This window comes from Phodopus roborovskii, unplaced genomic scaffold (assembly GCF_943737965.1).
Source record: "Phodopus roborovskii unplaced genomic scaffold, PHOROB, whole genome shotgun sequence".
NCBI lineage: Eukaryota > Metazoa > Chordata > Mammalia > Rodentia > Cricetidae > Phodopus > Phodopus roborovskii.
Window position 1 is genome coordinate 18499693 of NW_026125052.1, and position 17804 is coordinate 18517496.

At 42.2% G+C, this 17804-nt stretch overlaps 1 protein-coding gene across 1 annotated transcript in view; it reads right to left on the reverse strand.

Moving 5' to 3' along the window:
• The window catches only part of LOC127221003 (leucine-rich repeat-containing protein 37A3), a 38796-nt gene extending 30045 nt beyond the window's left edge, over nt 1–8751 (reverse strand). The window contains exons 1-4 of the mRNA XM_051182915.1: nt 6319–8751; nt 2990–4224; nt 1937–2596; nt 846–1231 (exon numbers count right to left, since the gene is read on the reverse strand). Of these exons, the coding sequence (XP_051038872.1) occupies nt 846–1231; nt 1937–2596; nt 2990–4224; nt 6319–8614 (4577 nt within the window). The 5' untranslated portion in view covers nt 8615–8751. The remainder of the gene's footprint in view (nt 1–845; nt 1232–1936; nt 2597–2989; nt 4225–6318) is intronic.
• Nucleotides 8752–17804: the final 9053 nt, after the last annotated feature.

Genomic DNA, 17804 nt, shown 5'->3' on the forward strand with positions numbered 1-17804 from the left:
AAAATAATTCTTATTAAGTTTTCTCTCTTTCCCGGAAACTTCTAATGGCTTTCCCTTTCTCCCTGTGTCACTTTCTAAATCCTATAGTTGATAGATCTTACACAGTATCTTTGCTTGTTTGTAATCTGAATAGTCTAAATCCCCATTATTCTTATAGCCATGTCTTTGCCTAGGCTGTACTCTCTGATTTCACTCTGTTCAACAATAGACACCCTTTGAGCCACAGGTAAAGGTTAAATGCTCCCTTTTTCCAATTTACCATTTTCATGTTCTATACATACATATGTGGCTCTCACAGGTCTTAATCCCAAATTGTATACAAAAAGTTTTATGTCCTAGAACAAAGGTGGGTTCTGAACAGAACAAAAGATTTCATAGTATTAATAGCTAACATTCATGTATTCTAAGAACTAAGATAAGTATCACACGTACTCAACTAGACCTCACAACAGTCTTATGAAATAATAGTTATCATACTCCCTATTTTACAGGTAGGGAATTAAATGACAGCTAAGCACTCTTCCTAGAGTTGCAGAGCTACCACCTAGGTTAAAACCCCAAGAGTCTAGCTCTGGAATCTCCTCTAACCCCTTCATTGCATCAGTGAAATGAGTTATAAAGAGGCTGGAGTGAAAATGGAAAGGCCAAAGTTGAGCAATGATATAATGGGGCTAATTAGAGAAGGGGCACTGTAGTAAGAAGGATGAGGATGAGGAAGACTTTACAAGCAAAGATAAAGAAGAAAGTGTTGGTCAGGGTAACAAAGAACATCCATTAAGGCTTCGAGGAAAAGGCTACCATATCAAGTTGAATGTAAAACAGAAATAAGAAAAGGTTATTCTTACAAAACAGTTAAGGTGCCTTTGTAGGTGTTGGGCCTTAGCACAGGCACTTGGTGAAGTTTCCGCTTTGGGCTCAGATGAATACACAATAGTGTCTCATTTTCACACGAGCAAAAGTCACACAAGTTGGCGCTTGTGGAGGCATTTTTTTTCATTTGGATAATTAACTCTTTTTCTGCATATGGAGTTATGGTAAAATCCATATCCATAGGTTGAAGTGTGACTTCACTTGGGACTTGCTGAATCTGAACCTGTTCTGTAGGTGGAAGTATCACCTTAGGATATGATGGAGTAGTTGTCGGGACTTCAGCCTCTAATGTTTCTGAGTTTGGGGGATGACCTTGATCTTGAACTGATGTTCCAGCTGTTGTCTCATAATGCTCTGTAGACTGAGGTGTAGCTAGAGAAAGGCTGACCCCTGTAGCAGATTGTGGGGTTGTGGAAGATTCTGTCTGTGAAGACTGAGTTGTGACTTCAGTTGGATTTGACTGCTGAGTCTGAACCTGGTTTGAAGGTGTCACCTCATGGTGTGTTGGAGGAGGGGATGTAACTGTTGGGACTGTAGAATGTGTAGTTTCTGTATGAGTAGTTGTTGGGACTGTAGAATGTGTAGTTTCTGGATGAGTACTTGGAACTGTAGAATGTATAGTCTCTTGAGTAGTTGTTGGGACAGTGGAATGTGTAATCTCTGGCTGAATAGTGGTTGGGACTGTGGAATATGTAGCTTCTGGTTGAGTAGTTATTGGAACTTCAGAATATGTAGCTTCTGAGTTTGGATGCTGAGATTGATCATGAACTAGAATTGTCACTTCAACATGTACTGAAGATTGAGCTATAGACTCTGTAGGCTGAACTGGTGCTGAACGTTTAACCATTGTAGCAGGTCGTGGAGTTATGGAAAACTCTGGTTGTGAGGGATGAATTGTGCCTTGAGTTGGGTTTACATGCTGGTCTTCAGGTACTAGGGTCACCTCTTGGTGTTTTGGAGGAATAGCTGTAATATTATATGGGACTACAAGAAGTTCATTCTCTACATTGGATATTGTAGTTAAGGTATGCTCTATTTCTATATGTTGATTGTGTTGAACTGGGACTTCAGAAGGAATTGGATGCTGAGTTTGATCCTGAATTGGTGGTATTTCATAAAATACTGGAGCTTGACCTGCAATCTCCTCATGTGACTGTTCAGGCTCAGGAAGGATTTCCTGTGTGCTTGGAGAAGATTCAACATCCATATGGGAACTTGGAGTTATAGTAAGTTCCATATCCAAAGGTTGAACTGTAACTTCAGTTAGATTTGGATGCTGAATATGAACTTGTTCTGGAAGTGTTGTCTGATGGTACTGTAGAAGAGCAACTGTAGTTGGAGACTCAGTTGGATCCTGACTTGGTGGTGCTGAAGTTGTCACCTCTGGGTTTACTGGGGCTGGAGTGACAACCTCTTTAGTTGGATCTGTGGGTTGAGTTGTAGTCTCCTGCATAGTTTGAGAAAGTTCTCCCTCAGTAGTATATTGTGTAGTTATGGTAAGTTCCAGATACAAAGGTTGAACTGTGACTTCAGTTGAGTTTGGATGCTGAATGGGAACCTGTTCTGGAAGTGTCACCTGAGGGGGCTTTGTAGGAGGAACTGTAGTAGTCTCCTTTGTGGTTGTTGTGGTTGTGGTTGTTGTGGTTGTTGTGGTTGTTGTTGTGGTTGTAGGTGGCTGAGTCTCTCTAGTAGGTTCTGAACTTATGGTGAGTTCTAGGTCCAAAGGCTGAAAGGAAACAACAGGCATTGTTGGATACTCAGCTTGATCCTGATGTGGTGTTGGAACTACCAACTCCTGATATAGTGGGGCTGGAACTACAACTTCTGTAGGTGGTTCTGTAAGATGAGTTGTGCTCTCTGGAATAGTTTGAGGAAGTTCTCCATCAGGAGTAGGTTGTAGAGTTATGGTAAGTTCCAGATCCAAAGGTTGAACCTGAGGATGCATTGGAGGAGGAACTGTAGTCTCCTGTGTGGTTGTAGGTGGTTGAGTCTCTCTAGTAGGCTCTGAACTTATGGTGAATTCCAGATCCAAAGGCTGATATGAGACAACAGACATTGTTGGATACTCAACTTGATCCTGATGTGATGTTGGAATTGCCACCTGTTGATATATTGGCACTGGAGCTACAACTTCTGTAGGTGGTTCTGTACTCTGGGTTGTGGTCTCTGGCACAATTTGAGGAAGTTCTTCCTCAGGAGTAGGTTGTGGTGTTATGGTAAGTTCTAGATCAAAAGATTGAACTGTAACTTCACTTGGGTTTGGATGCTGGATGGGAACTTGTTGTGGTAGTGTCATCTGAGGGGGCTTTGGAGGGGGAATGATAGTTTCCTTTGGGGTTGTAAAATGGTAAACCTCTCTGGTAGGCTCTGAACTTATAGTGAATTCTAGGTCCAAAGACTGGAATGTGACAACTTGTTCTTGATGTGGTGTTGGAACTGTCACTTCCTGATATATTGGGGCTGGAGTTACAACTTCTGTAAGTGGTTCTGTAAGATGAGTTGTGCTTTCTGGTGTAGTTTGAGGAAGTTCTTCTGGAGTCGGTTGATGAGTTATGGTAAGTTCCAGATCCAAAGGCTTTGGAGGAGGAACTGTAGTTTCCTTTGTGGTTGTAGGTGGCTGAGTCTCTCTTGTAGGTTCTGAACTTATGGTGAGTTCTAGGTCCAAAGGCTGAAATGAGGCAACAGGCATTGTTTGATACTCAGCTTGATACTGACCTGGTGTTGGAACTACCACCTCCTGATATAGCGGGGCTGGAGTTACAACTTCTGTAAGTGGTTCTGTCAGATGAGTTGTGATCTCTTGTGTAGTTTGAGGAAGTTCCTCAGGAGTTGGTTGATGAGTTATGGTAAGTTCCAGATCCAAAGGCTTTGGAGGAGGAACTGTAGTTTCCTGTGTGGTTGTAGGAGGTTGAGTCTCTCTAGTAGGTTCTGAACTTATGGTGAATTCTAGATCCAAAGGCTGAAATGAGACAACAGGCATTGTTTGATACTCAGCTTGATACTGACCTGGTGTTGGAATTCTTACCTCTTGATATATTGGGGATGGAGCTACAAGTTCTGTAGGTGGTTCTGTAGGATGAGTTGTGGTCTCTGGAATAGTTTGAGGAAGTTCTCCCTCAGGAGTAGGTTGTGGAGTTATGGTAAGTTCCAGATCCAAAGATTGAACTGTGAATTCTGTTGGGTGGGGATCCTTTGGAGGAGGAACTGTAGTAGTCTCCTGTGTGGGTGTAGGTGGCTGAGTCTCTCTAGTAGGCTCTGAACTTATGGTGAGTTCCAGGTCCAAAGACTGAAATGAGGCAACAGGCATTGTTGAATATTCAGTTTGATCCTGATGTGGTGTTGGAACTGTCACCTCTTGATATAGTGAGGCAGGAGTTACAATTTCTGTAGGTGGTTCTGTAAGATGAGTTGTGCTCTCTGATGTAGTTTGAGGAAGTTCCTCAGGAGTCGGTTGATGAGTTATGGTAAGTTCCAGATCCAAAGATTGAACATGAGGGGGCTTTGGAGGAGGAACTGTAGTTTTCTGTGTGGTTGTAGGAGGTTGAGTCTCTCTAGTAGGCTCTGAACCTATGGTGAGTTCTAGGTTCAAAGGTTGAAATGAAATAACAGATGCTGTTGGATACTCAGCTTGATCCTGACCTAGTGTAGGAACTTTCACCTCCTGATATATGGGGACTGGAGCTACAATTTCTGTAAGTGGTTCTGTCAGATGAGTTGTGCTCTCTGGTGTAGTTTGAGGAAGTTCCTCAGGAGTTGGTTGATGAGTTATAGTAAGTTCTAGATCCAAAGGTTGAACTGTACCTCCAGTTGGGTTTTGATGTTGAGTCTGATGTGGAGATGTCACCTGGAAATGTGTTGGAGGAGGTGTAGTCTTCTTTGGTACTGGAGCATATTGTGAAGTTATGGTGAGTTCCTGGTCCAAAGTCTGATATGAGATAATGGCTGATGTTGAATACTCAGCTTGAATCTGACCTGGTGTTAGAACTACCATCTGATGTGTTTGAGGGTGAGTTACAATATTGTTCATTGACTCTGGAAGCTGGTGTTGGACTACTTGCTGGGTTAGAGAAAGCTCTATCTCCTTAAGGTGTTCTGAAGCCTCTGTGGGGGTGGGCTGTAGCACTGGAGATGGTTCCACACTCTCAGGTTGAGAGCGGGTCATATGCTGAGCTAGAGAAGGTTCTGCACCCATAGTGGAATCTGGAGGTAGATATGGGCCTTCCTGATGAGTTGGAAAAGGATAGACCTCTTTGTGGAGGCCTTTTTTCTGAGCTTTGGCCTCTTGCTGAGAATATTCAGTTTCAGGGAATTCTGGTGGATGGGAAAGGGACTCAATTTGGATTTGTGAAAATTTAATTTGTTCACTGGGAGTTACAGGCTGAACCAGGTCCTCCTCCTGAACCTGAAGAGATTCAACGTCCATAGACTCTGGAGATTTGGTATGTGCTCGGTTTAGATGTTTAACTGTGGTTTTATGCAACATTGAATGCTCATATCTGAATATTGCTTCTAAATCTTCAGGTGAAAAGAACAGGGTATCTCCCAGTGGAGGAATTAAGAAATCCTCTTGAAGTGGTTCTAGAGGTTGATCTGGGAGTTCTTGCTGATATGGTGAAAATTCTGTACCCAAAGGGTGCTTTAGGGGTGGAGACAAGTTCTCCTGCTGACCTGAAGAAACTTCCCCTGTAAGCTCTACAGGCTGGGTTGGGACCCCTGGGTGAACTGGAGAATGAATTTCAGGGGGAGTTGGATGCTGAGTTAAAAATTCTTCTTGCTGGTCTTTTGAAGGTTCAAATTCATGTTGGATTGAAGTTTCAACCTCATTAAAGAACTCTGGAGGCTTTGCTGTGATGGTGTGTGATGCTGGAGGATGAACTTGACTATGAACCAGGTCGGAACCTGTTGCCTCATGGTGTGCTGGAGGCTCAACTACTGTTTCATGAGGGTGCTCTAGAGATTGCAGTTGGGTCTCCTGCTGGGCTGAAGAAGGTTTGACTTCCTCTAGGAGCTCTGAATTCTCATCTGTGTCCTCCTGCTGGCTCAGAGAAGGCTTTTCATACTGAACAGATTCTAGAGATTGAACTGGAGCCTCATGTTGATTTGATAAGAGTTCAACCCCTTCAGAAGGCTCTGGAGTTACAGTTGGATTGGCATACTGGGTTGTAGAAGTGCCTACATCATTTTCTGGGACTTTAATTGGTTTAGCTATTACTTCATGATGCACTGGAGGAGGTCCCAGTTCCTGTGTTATGGTAAGCTGCACATCGGGAGGTTTAACTGTCTTAGTGGATAAGCTTGAATAGTGAGTTTGATGGTGAGTTGAGGGTGAAACTGTTACTTCATGATGTTCTGAAGACTGAGTTAGTTGTTCTTGGTGGATTAGAGCATGTTCTGAAGATTGAGTTGGCATTTCCAGCTCAGAAGGCTGAGCTGGCTGTTCTTGCTCACTGAGGAGAGGTGCCTCCACTCCAGTATACTCTGGATGATGTATCGGGGACTCCTGCTGGGCCAGAGCAGATTCCATCTCCTTGGTAGGCTCTGAAGTTATGGTAAGTGCCACATCCACAGGTCTAACTGTAACATGTGTCAAGTGATAATGGTGCTCTTTATTCTGAGTTGGCTGGACTGTCACTAGGTGAGTTGGTGGAGTTTCAAGTATATTCTCAATAGCAGATTGTGCAGCATGAAGTGGGGCCGCTTGTTCAATTGGGGGCGAGCCTTGTTCGGGGAGCTCTGCAGGTGTAACTAAGGCTTCTGGCTGGTTTCCAGGACCTAATCCTACCTCCTCATGAGACTCAGAAGTTTGAGCTGGCTGCTCTAGTTCGACAGAAGACTCATCCTCCAGAAGAGGGCCTGGATGTTGTGATGGGACATCCTGCTGGATTGAAGAAGGCTCCTCTTCCTCTTCCTCTTCCTCTTCCTCTTCCTCTGATTCCTCCAGAGGTTGAATTTGGGATTCCAGACTACTTTCAGATGATTCATCCTTCCCGGGAGTTTCATCAAGTTCAGCTGGCTGCTGCTCCAGGCTAGGAAAATGTTCAGCTTGCACAAGAGGACCTGGAGTTTGAGTTGAAGTCTCCTGAACTGGAGACATCTCAATCTCCTTAAAAGGTTCAGAAGTTATTGTAAGTTCCACATCCACAGGTTTGACCGTAATTGTGGGCAAAGCATAATGGTGAACTTGATCCTGACTGGGACGTGGAGTTGTTGCTGCTGGAGTTTCAATTAAATTCTGTATGGAGGATTCTGGAGTTGGAACTGTGGCCTCTTGCTCAACTGGAGCATTGACTTCATAGGGCTTTGTAGGTAGAGCCAGAACTTCTAGCTGGCTACCAGAAGTTTCAAGGTCTTCAGGAATCTCTAAAATCTCTGCTGGAGCCTCTTGTTGGGTTGATGAAGGTTCCAGCTCCTCAGAGAGCTCTGGAGTTGGAGCTAAGGACCCTTGCTGGTGTGATGAAGGTTCCAACTCTGCAGAGAGCTCTGGGTTTGGAGCTGCAGTCTCTTGTTGGGTTAACGAAGGTTCTAACTCCTCAGAGAGCTCTGAAGTTGGGGCTGCAGACTCTTGTTGGGTTAATGCTACCTCCTCAGAACCCTCTGAAAGCTGGACTGGGACCTCTTGGACTAATGAAGGTCCTACCTCCTCTGAAAGATGGCCCTGGGCCTGCTGCTGGCTCAAAGTATGTTGTGTGTCCTTATCTGCTTCTGAACTCACTGTAACCTCCATATCCATAGGATTCACTGTGACATTTGGCAAGTTTGAGTGCTGGGCTTCATTTCTATCTGGAGATGGAACATTTATTTCAGGCTGCTCTACTACTGCAGCCCCCTCATGAGCGAACTGATGAGCCCCCTTCTGTTCTTCTTCCTCAGAGAGCAGTGGGAGATGATCTGGGCCTTCTTGGACCAAACCAAGATTCTCTAAATTTTGAGATTGTACCTCCAGTTGGTATTCAGGAGGTTCAACCTGCTCAGAAGGTACTGGTGGCTCCTTTCTGTTTCCCTGGGATTGCAGAGGTAAGCTGTCAGAATAAGTTTCATTTATACTTGTATCCTCATAATCATCCTCCATATTTTCTTCCTGGAGTTCAGGTTTTGCAAATTGGTTTGTAGTTCCGGCAACCACCTTAGCGAGTTTCCTGTGCTGAGCTAGACCTTTCTTCAAGTTCTGGGGCGAAGCTATGAACTTTGTCACTTTCAAACTCTCACTATCTTGCGGTGGAACAAGTATTTCATATAACTGATTATCTGCAGCCTCATCCAGACTGGAAATACTTTTGAACTGTGGAGACTGATTTTGATCCCCATTTAGCTTTAAAATGTTCTCTGGCAGCTTCCCAGGTGGAGTCATTTTGTAGATCGGATGCTGATTTGGAACAGTGAACTGGGCTGACTCTGGGTGCGGCTGCGTAGAGGTATCCGTATCTTGGAATGAAAGAAAACTGTCCGTCAACTCCCGGGGTGGGGAGAACATCTGGGAGGGAGCAGAGGACCCCAGGTAATCAAAGCCCCCTGCTCCTGCCTGGGATTTATGAGTTTGTGGGGATTTGGGCGGATGATCAGAGGGGTGCCAAGACCAGAGCTTGGTCGGCACCCAAGGCTCTGAAGTTAACTGAATTGGGTTCTGACCGAACTCAGAAAGGGCATCCATTGCCTGGTTCAGGACCAGCAAAACTTGTCCGATGAGGAGAAGTCCTGGGGTGACGAAGTGAAAGTCCAGAGATGTCATGACATGCATTAAGGACATGGCATACAATATCGAGGTGATCCACAGTGCTGCAGTTCGCGATCCACAGTGCCGCAGTGCACTGGCGGGGGATAAACTGGAGAAAAGGCCCCTGACCTCATCAGGGAGCCTTGGCAACTGTGGCCACCTTGCCCTGCCCTTTGTGACAGGATTCCTTTGTTACCAAAGCGTGACTAAGTGGATTCTGCACCTGAAGAGAACCTTCTACGTGACAGGGTCCAAGTTTCCCTTACTCAGGCTGAAAAGAACACCGATTTCTTCTGGGTCTTACCCTAACCCGGATTTAGGCCTCAGTCCTGGGTGGTCCTTACCCAGCAGCCCTTTGTTTTTGTGGGGCGGAGCTTCAATAGAAAGTATCCAGGCAGGGCGGGGCGTGGACTCAAAAGTGCCTGCCCAGGGCCAGGCTCTTTAACTCCTCTTTTTCAATCACAAACAATCCCAAGTTATAAACATTAAAATAGCCTGAAAGCTTGTTGGTGCTTTGGAAAAGTAAATTTGTAGGTATGTTCAAAATATGTCCTTCCCACCCCAAAGCAAGACATTTAAGACCCTTTTCAAGTATACACCGATATGTTTTCATGTTAGTTAAATGGTATATTTCTCAGGAAGAACACATGTCTAGCCATTATGCTACTGATTCAAATATTCTAAATTTTGCTTCAAAAGAAGTGGAGTTACTATGTAAAGGATTTTTGTGTGTGGTTATAGTAATCAGGGAGGTTGGGGATAAAGCCAGGGTCCTCATGAGTGTGAGTTTTTCTTAACTTAGGTGACCATTAACTCGGGAGCAAGGGTCCCAGACAGTCAATGGTAACCAAAGTTACTACAGGTCAGTGGTTTCTGGATCCAGCAAAGTCGATGGATGAATTTCATGGGCAACAGGAAGATAGATTTTTTTGGAAAAGACTTTATCATAGATTCATAGGGGAGAGCTTAAGATATAAGAAGCCACTTGAATACATTTGTGCACACACAAAGAGATGCATACACAAATGAATACATCTTGAAAACTGAGGAAAAAATATAGGAAGAAAGCTGGGCTCCTGCAAGAGCAGGTCTCAAAGATGGTTCATCTTTGTTAACCCTCTCTAGGGGTTAACAAAACTTGACCAGATTGAGGCATGAGCTGCTTAGTCTAGGTGTCCCACCCAGGAAATACCCACGTGCCTTTCCATTCAGACAGTCTGTGACTAGATTGGAATTTAGGTCATGCCCTCATACATAGTTTCTAGGGAGTTATGCTCAGTGCGGTCTATAATGAGAGGAAACATAACAAGAAGCTGTGACCTGTGTTCCTAAGGGATTTTAGCATTTCTGGCTTCTGACCAAGACAAGAATTCAGAATTTTTGAGTTTTGAGGTCTTTGCCTCTCAGCTGCTTGATTGTTTATTTTCTCTTGTTTTCATCAATGCTAATTGTTGTCAGATTTTTTTTTTTTTTTTTTTTTTTGGTAAGTGTATTAGATAAGCCTTCTAAGATGCAAAGCTCTGGAAAACTCTTAACCAAGCTGGTAGCCATCCAAGGGGAATTGTTAGTTTGTTAATGTTTGTGTTTATGGTTTGTATTTGTGCGCTCCTAAGTGTACCACTGCAATTCTCTTTAAAGATAATTAGACTGCCCTAACATAGTGCACTCCAAAGGTTACTTCCTCACAAAAGATATTTGACATTGATCATTTAAGGGGCATATCTCTAAACAAGTACTTAATTTTCAAATTAGTTTCTTCATAAATATTTGTTCTTAGAGCCAGGTGTGGTGGTGCACATTGTTAATTCCAGCTCTCCAGAGGTAGAGGCAGGCCAACCAGAGTGGAGTAAGACACTCTTAGCTGCTTAAAATTGGCCATAAAGGATTTTGTTAATAGTATTTCTCAACGTTTGTTACTCTACCAATGGTGGAAAAGTATCAGACTAGCCATGACAGATCTCCTTCAGGTAATGAGGGACAGTTGAAATCAAATCACTGGGTGGATAACCAGTGATGTCTTCAGAGAATGTTTAGAGAAGAGTGTAAGGAGTAAGGTTTTTCCGCCCGCCACTGGTCTTGTCCTGCCGCCGTGCCAGCCCCAATTAACACACACAGGCTCTGTATTTGATATTATGCTGTCGGCCAGTTACTTGTTTCTTATCGGCTAGCTCTGTCTTAATTATTAACCCATTTCTATGTATTTCCACGTGGTCTTACCAGCGAGAGGCGGCTGGCGGTTCTGCCTTCTCCTGACTCTCCATCTTGACTCCTCCTTAATACTTCCTCTTTCCTTCTTGTCTCCTAGCCCCTCCTATCTTCCTTTCCCATTGGCCAACAGTGCTTTATTCATTAACCAGTATGAGAAACATATATAGAATGACATCTCCCATCAGAGGAGTGTGGTAGAATATTATTCTAAGGTGTGTGACTTTTGTTTATGTTGCATTCACTCAGTGAAGCTGTGATTTTTTTTGCCTGTCTAAAACACCTGATGGTCTAATAAGATGAATGGCCAATATCGAGGCAGGAGCAAGAACAGGTGGGGCTGGCAGGCAGTACAAATGGAAGAAGAAACAAGGAATGTGACATACCAACATGGGCCTGTATTTCCATGTAGGGACTGAGAAAGCTGGAAAAAAAAAGACAACAGCTCTTTTAAGAGAGGCTGCTGTTCAGCCAGCAGCACTAAACAGAAACTAGAAACAGCAAGTTAAGTAAAAACCACTTGCAGCAATGCTGGTACCTGCTTCCATAGCTAGAAAGGTTTAATGCAGTTCTTGGTCACGAACCTCCTCCTCCTAGGCTATGAGCTCTAGGCTTGGCTTTCACAACCCAACTAGAGAGCAGGCAGAGCCAGCCTACGTAGCACAAGGAGGACTGATTTTAGCTTAGCTTTCTAAAGTTTGCTCAGTCAAAATAGGCTAGAGATATGCAGTAAAAGAGATCCAGATGGAAAAACATCTAAATGTGTTTTTGTGTGTTTTACAGTGTGCATATGCAAAAGAAAGAAAGGAAGGAAGGAAGGAAGGAAGAGAAAAAGAAAGAGGTACAGAGAGTCAAAGAAAAAATATAGGTCTTTAAAAAGAGAGTAAAAGTAATATAAAAGAAAAAAGCCAAAGAGTAAAACCAAACACAACAAAGGAGAGCACTTCCAGAACAGAAACAAATGTCACACACTGAATAGTGGCCCTTGTTCATAACTGTAGTACCTGAGAGGTGAGGCATGAAGATTATGAGTTTGAGGTTAGGCCTGGACTATACTGTTTAGTAAGGCTCTGTCTCAAAGCAAAAACTGAGTCACTTTTGAAATAAAGTCCTTTTTTTTCTTTTTATTTTATTATTTTATTTTATTTTATTTATTTTATTTAATGAAATAAAGTCCTTCTAAAAGTAACTAAAACCAAGAAGTTGTGAAGAAATAGTTCTTACTCATGGTAACTGAGTATTTTCTGACCTGGGATCCTGCCCAAATTCTGTTTATGATAATTGTTTCCGACACAGGTATGGTTCACTTCAATATTGGGATGTAAAGACAAAGAATATGGAATTGTGGCCTTCCTCTAGGAGGACTATATTCTAAAAAGACACTTGTGCCCCTCCTTTTGATTAATAGACTATTGAAACAATGGACCACAAGAAATTGGGATCTCCCTCCACACACTCACCAAATCTCAGATTGGGAGGAGGAAAAGATTGAGGCAATGTTGGATTAATGGCGGTCATGACCTGGACTGATCGATTATACATACCTCTTCCTCTCTAAAAATGAATCCATGTCAGGGCTCTAAAGATGGACTCTGGGACCACTGGACCTGTTGATCTGTTCTTCTTCCTAATGTGGCCACACTGAAAGAATCTCCTTCCTCTGACTTTCACTATTATGTCTCTGTCTTTTTAAGACAAATGTGTTTAATTTTATGTATATGTGTATGGGTATACACATGTATACTGTGTGCATACAGGTGCCCACAGAGGACAGAAGAGGGTGTTGTATCCCCTGAACTGAGTTACAGCAAGTTGTAAAATACCCTATATGGATGTTGGAAACCAAACCAAACCCTGTCCTCTGCAAAAGCAACACATGCTCTTAACTGCTGAGCCATTTCTCTCCCCAACCTTCCAATTGGCATATTCATGATGAGTAGCTGAGTTTGTTAGAACAGCCAGGGCCTGGGCTTTGATCCTAAAACTTCCAATAACACCCATATTGGCAAAGCAGGGATTATATGCCAGGAAACTGCATACAAACTAACTTACCACAAGACCCCTCCACCACAACCATTCTCTCCCAAACCACTGTCTTCATGTTGTGGTTGTTGTTATTGCTTAGCCTACTGACCCTCTGCAGCATACTCAACAAGCCCGATCTCTTTTTATTACGGTCTAAAGAATGAAGGTATTCATTCCTGGCCGACAGTTCCTTCCTTTCTACCATGTCTCAAATTTAAATTGCTTCTCATTAATAAGACTGGTTATTCAAGGTTGCTGTCTCAACTTATCCTAAAGCAAGAGTAATTATCAGGGTTGGTGATGAGCCCTAGGTTCAGTTCTTAGTTAACAGACAGACAGACAGACAGACAGACAGACAGACACACACACACACACACACACACACACACACACACACACAGACCCAAACTGGCTTGGGTCTAAAAAGAATTTATAAGAGTGAAGCATTCTAAAGTTTATGCAGTGATGGGGTTTTCTTGAGGAACAACAACAAAGGTTTGTCAGATAAATTATTGGTGGTCTGCATTTATTTCATTCTGTTATATATTTGAATTTATTTTTAAATTCATAAAATTATTTTGCTTTTTTATGATTAAGTTTTGACATAAAGTTTTTTTTATTATATTGGCTTATCAATATGCTACCATTAGACATGTCATATGACATGTTTACATAATAAAATCTCCCCCAAAAGGGTTTAATTTAAATTCATTTCTAAGAAAGTGCACACATAACCTCAGTCCAAATGCCTTTTAACTCAGTAGGACTTAAATAAATCTAATAAATTAATTTTAATTTGTTGGTAAGATTAAAATGCCTCTAGAACTGTTAACACATTTTAAAAATGTTCTAATTTTACATTTGTTTATTTATATATGTGACTTTGCACACACACACGCATACAACTGTCAGGAAATAACTTGTGGGAGTCAGTTCTCTCCTGGGCATAAAACTAGGTCATCAGACATGGCAGCAATCATCCTATCCTGTTGAATTATCTTCATTGCACTCCTCCCAAACAAAACCCCACAAAACAAAATGAAGAAACAAAATACAAAAAAGAAAAATTAAGTTTAGGTATGTTCCTGTTATCCCTGACCTCTCCAAGACCTTTATCATGAAAGGATGTTGAATTTTGTCAAAGGCTTTTTCAGCATCTAGGGAGATGATCATATGTTTTTTCTTTTTGAGTTTGTTTATATGGTGGATCACGTTGATAGATTTTCCTATGTTAAACCATCCCTGCAATCCAGGGATGAAGCCTACTTGGTCATGGTGGATGATTTCTCTGATGTATTCTTGGATTTGGTTTGCCAGTATTTTATTGAGTATTTTTGCATTGATGTTCATCAGGGATATTGGTCTGTAGTTTTCTTTCTTAGTTGTGTCTTTGTGAGGCTTGGGTACCAAGGTTAATTGTGGCCTTGTAGAAAGAGTTTGGCAATGAACCTTCTGTTTCTATTGTGTGGAACAATTTGAGGAGTATTGGTATTAGTTCTTCCTTGAATTTCTGGTAGAATTCTGCACTGAAGCCATCTGGCCCTGGGCTTTTTTTGGTTGGAAGGCTTTCGATGACTGCTTCTATTTCATTGTGGGTTATAGGTCTATTTGTTTGTCTGTTCTTGATTTAATTTTGGTAAGTGATAGTTATCCAGAAATTTGTCCATTTCCTTTGAATTTTCAATTTTTGTGGAATACAGGTTTTCAAAGAGTGACCTGAAAATCGTCTGGATTTCCTCTGGGTCTGTTGTTATGTTCCCCTTTTCGTTTCTGATTTTGCTAATTTGCATGTTCTCTCTCTGCTTTTTCATTAGTTTGGATAAAGGTTTGCCTATCTTGTTGATTTTCTCAAAAAACCAACTCTTTGTTGCATTGATTTTTTGTGTTGTTTTCTTGGTTTCTATTTCGTTGATTTCAGCCCTCAAATTGATTATTTCCTGGCATCTACTCCTCTGGGGTGAGTAATAAGAGCAATATATAGCAAACCAACAGCCAACATCAAACTGAATGGAGAGAAGCTTAAGGAGATTTCTTTAAAATCAGGAATGAGACAAGGCTGTCCTCTCTCTCCATACCTCTTCAATATTGTACTTGAAGTTCTAGCTAAAGCTATAAGACAACAAAAGGAGATCAAGGGGATTCAAATTGGAAAGGAAGATGTCAAACTGTCTCTACTTGCAGATGATATGATGGCTTACATAAGTGACCCAATAAACTCTACCAGGGAACTCCAACAGCTGATAAATACCTTCAGCAAACTAGCAGGATACAAGATAAACTAAAAAAAAAAATCAGTAGCCCTACTTTATTCAGATGACAAAGAGGCTGAGAAAGAAATCAGAGAAACATCACCCTTTACAATAGCCACAAACAACATAAAGTATCTTGGGGTAACGCTTACCAAACAAGTGAAAGACCAACAATTTTCTAAAGAAAGAAATTAAAGAAGATACCAGAAAATGGAAAGATCTCCCATGTTCTTGGATAGGTAGGATAAATATAGTAAAAATGACAGTCTTGCCAAAAGCAATCTATAGATTCAATGCAATCCCCATTAAAATCCCAGCACAATTCTTCACTGACCTTCAAAGGATAACAATCAACTTTATATGGAAAAACAAAGGACCCAGGATAGCAAAATCTACCCTGTACAATAAAAGAACTTCAGGAAGCATCACCTTCCCTGACTTTAAGCTCTACTACAGAGCTATAGTTCTGAAAACAGCCTGGTATTGGCACAAAAATAGACAGGTAGACCAATGGAATTGAATAGAAAATCCTGATATAAACCCACACACCTATGAACACCCGATTTTCGACAAAACAGCTAAAAGAATACATTGGGGGGGGGGGAGGAAAGCATCTTCAACAAATGGTGCTGGCACAATTGGATGATGGTGTGTAGAAGACTGATTGCATATAGACCCATGTCTGTTGCCATGCACAAAACTCAAGTCCAAATGGATCAAAGATCTCAACATCAATCCAGCTACACTGAACCTCTTAGAAGAGAAAGTAGGAGGTACCCTTGAACAAATTGGTATAGGAGACCGCTTCCTGAACATAACTCCAGGAGCACGGACACTGAGATCAACAATTAATAAATGGGCTCTCCTCAAACTTAGAAGCTTCTGTAAGGCAAAGGACACAGCCGACAAGACAAAATGGCAGCCCACAGACTGGGAAAGGATTTTCACCAATCCTACATTTGACAAAAGGGATGATCTCCAAAATATACAAAGAACTCAAGAAACTAGTCAACAAAACACCAAATAACCATATTAAAATGGGGTACAGAACTGAAGAAAGAGTTGTCAATAGAAGAAATAAAAAAGGCTGAAAGACACTTAAGAAAGTGCTCAACATCCTTAGCTATCTGGGAAATGCAAATCAAAACAACTTTGAGATACCATCTTACTCCTGTCAGAATGGCTAAAATTAGAAACACCAATGACAACTTATGCTGGAGAGGATGTGGAGAAAGGGGAACAGTCCTCCACTGCTGGTGGAGTGCAAACTTGTACAGCCATTTTGGAGATCACTATGGTGGTTCCTCAGGAAAATGGGAATTAGTTTACCACAGGACCCAGCAATCCCCCTCTTAGGCATATACCCAAATGATCCACATCCATGCAACAGAGACTATGTTCATAGCAGCATTATTTGTAATAGCTCAACTATGTTCATAGCAGCATTATTTGTAATAGCAAGAACCTGGAAGAAACCTAGATGCCCCTCAAGTGAAAAATGGATAAAGAAGATGTGGCACATCTACACAATGGACTACTACTACTCTGCAGAAAAAAATAATGGAATCTTGAAATTCACAGGCAAGTGGATGGAACTTGAAGAAACCATCCTGAATGAGGTAACCCAGTCACAAAAAAGAGGAACGTGGTATGTACTCACTCATATATGGATTTTAGACCTAGAGCAAAGGATCACCAGCCTATAATTCATACCACCAGAGGGACTAGGATACAAGGTGTATTCTCAGAGATCCATATAATGTCCCTCACAGAAGGGGGAAGGGACAAGTCCCCCAGAGCACATGGGAAATGGGGGACAGTGAATTGAGAGAGAAGTAGGAGAAAGAGAAGGGGAGGAGAGGAAAGCACGTGCGACTAGGAAGATTGAGTCAGGGTAGGAATAGAAGACAGGAGGGGGGGGAGAGAGAGAGAGAGAGAGAGAGAGAGAGAGAGAGAGAGAGAGAGAGAGCAGAGGGAACATAAAAGAGGGAGCCATTATTGGTTTGAAGAGAAAACTGAACCTAAAGAAAGGTCTAGAGACCTACAAGACTGACTCCAACTAACAATTTGTGCAACCATGGAAAGGCTACCATAAATGCCTTTTCCTGATAGTGAGATCAACAACTAACTTATCCACCATCATGGAGCCCTCATTTAGTACCTGTTGGAAACAGAAGCAAACATCCATAACTAAACACTGAGTCGAACTAGAGTTCAGATGCAGAGGGAGAGGACAAGACCAGGTTGCAGAAACACATAGAGACAGCTGACCTGAACAAGGAGGAGCTAATGCCCCCCCACCCCCAGACTGATAGCTGGGAATGCAGCATGGGACTGACTCAGACCCCCTGAATATGGGTCTCAGCTAGAAGGACTGAGTAGTCTAAGGGACCTCAGACAGTGAAACCAGGATGTATTCCTGATGCACAAAAGGACCTTATGGACACATCCCCCATGGAGGGATACTGCCTTAACCTAGAGACAGGAGAGAAGTCCTAGTCCCTACTTCAAATGACTTGACAGATTTACATGACCCCACCTGGATGGCATTGCCCTACATGTGGAATGGGGGTGGGGGGATGGGAGGGGAGGGTGGTCAGGGTGCATGTGAGGAGGCAGAGAGGGTAAGAGGGAGGGAGGGAGGGAGGAAGGGAGGGACATGTAAAATAATAAATAAATAAACAAACAAATAAATAAAAAAAAGGAACCTTTAAGTATGAAAAACACATAAACACTTATGGCAA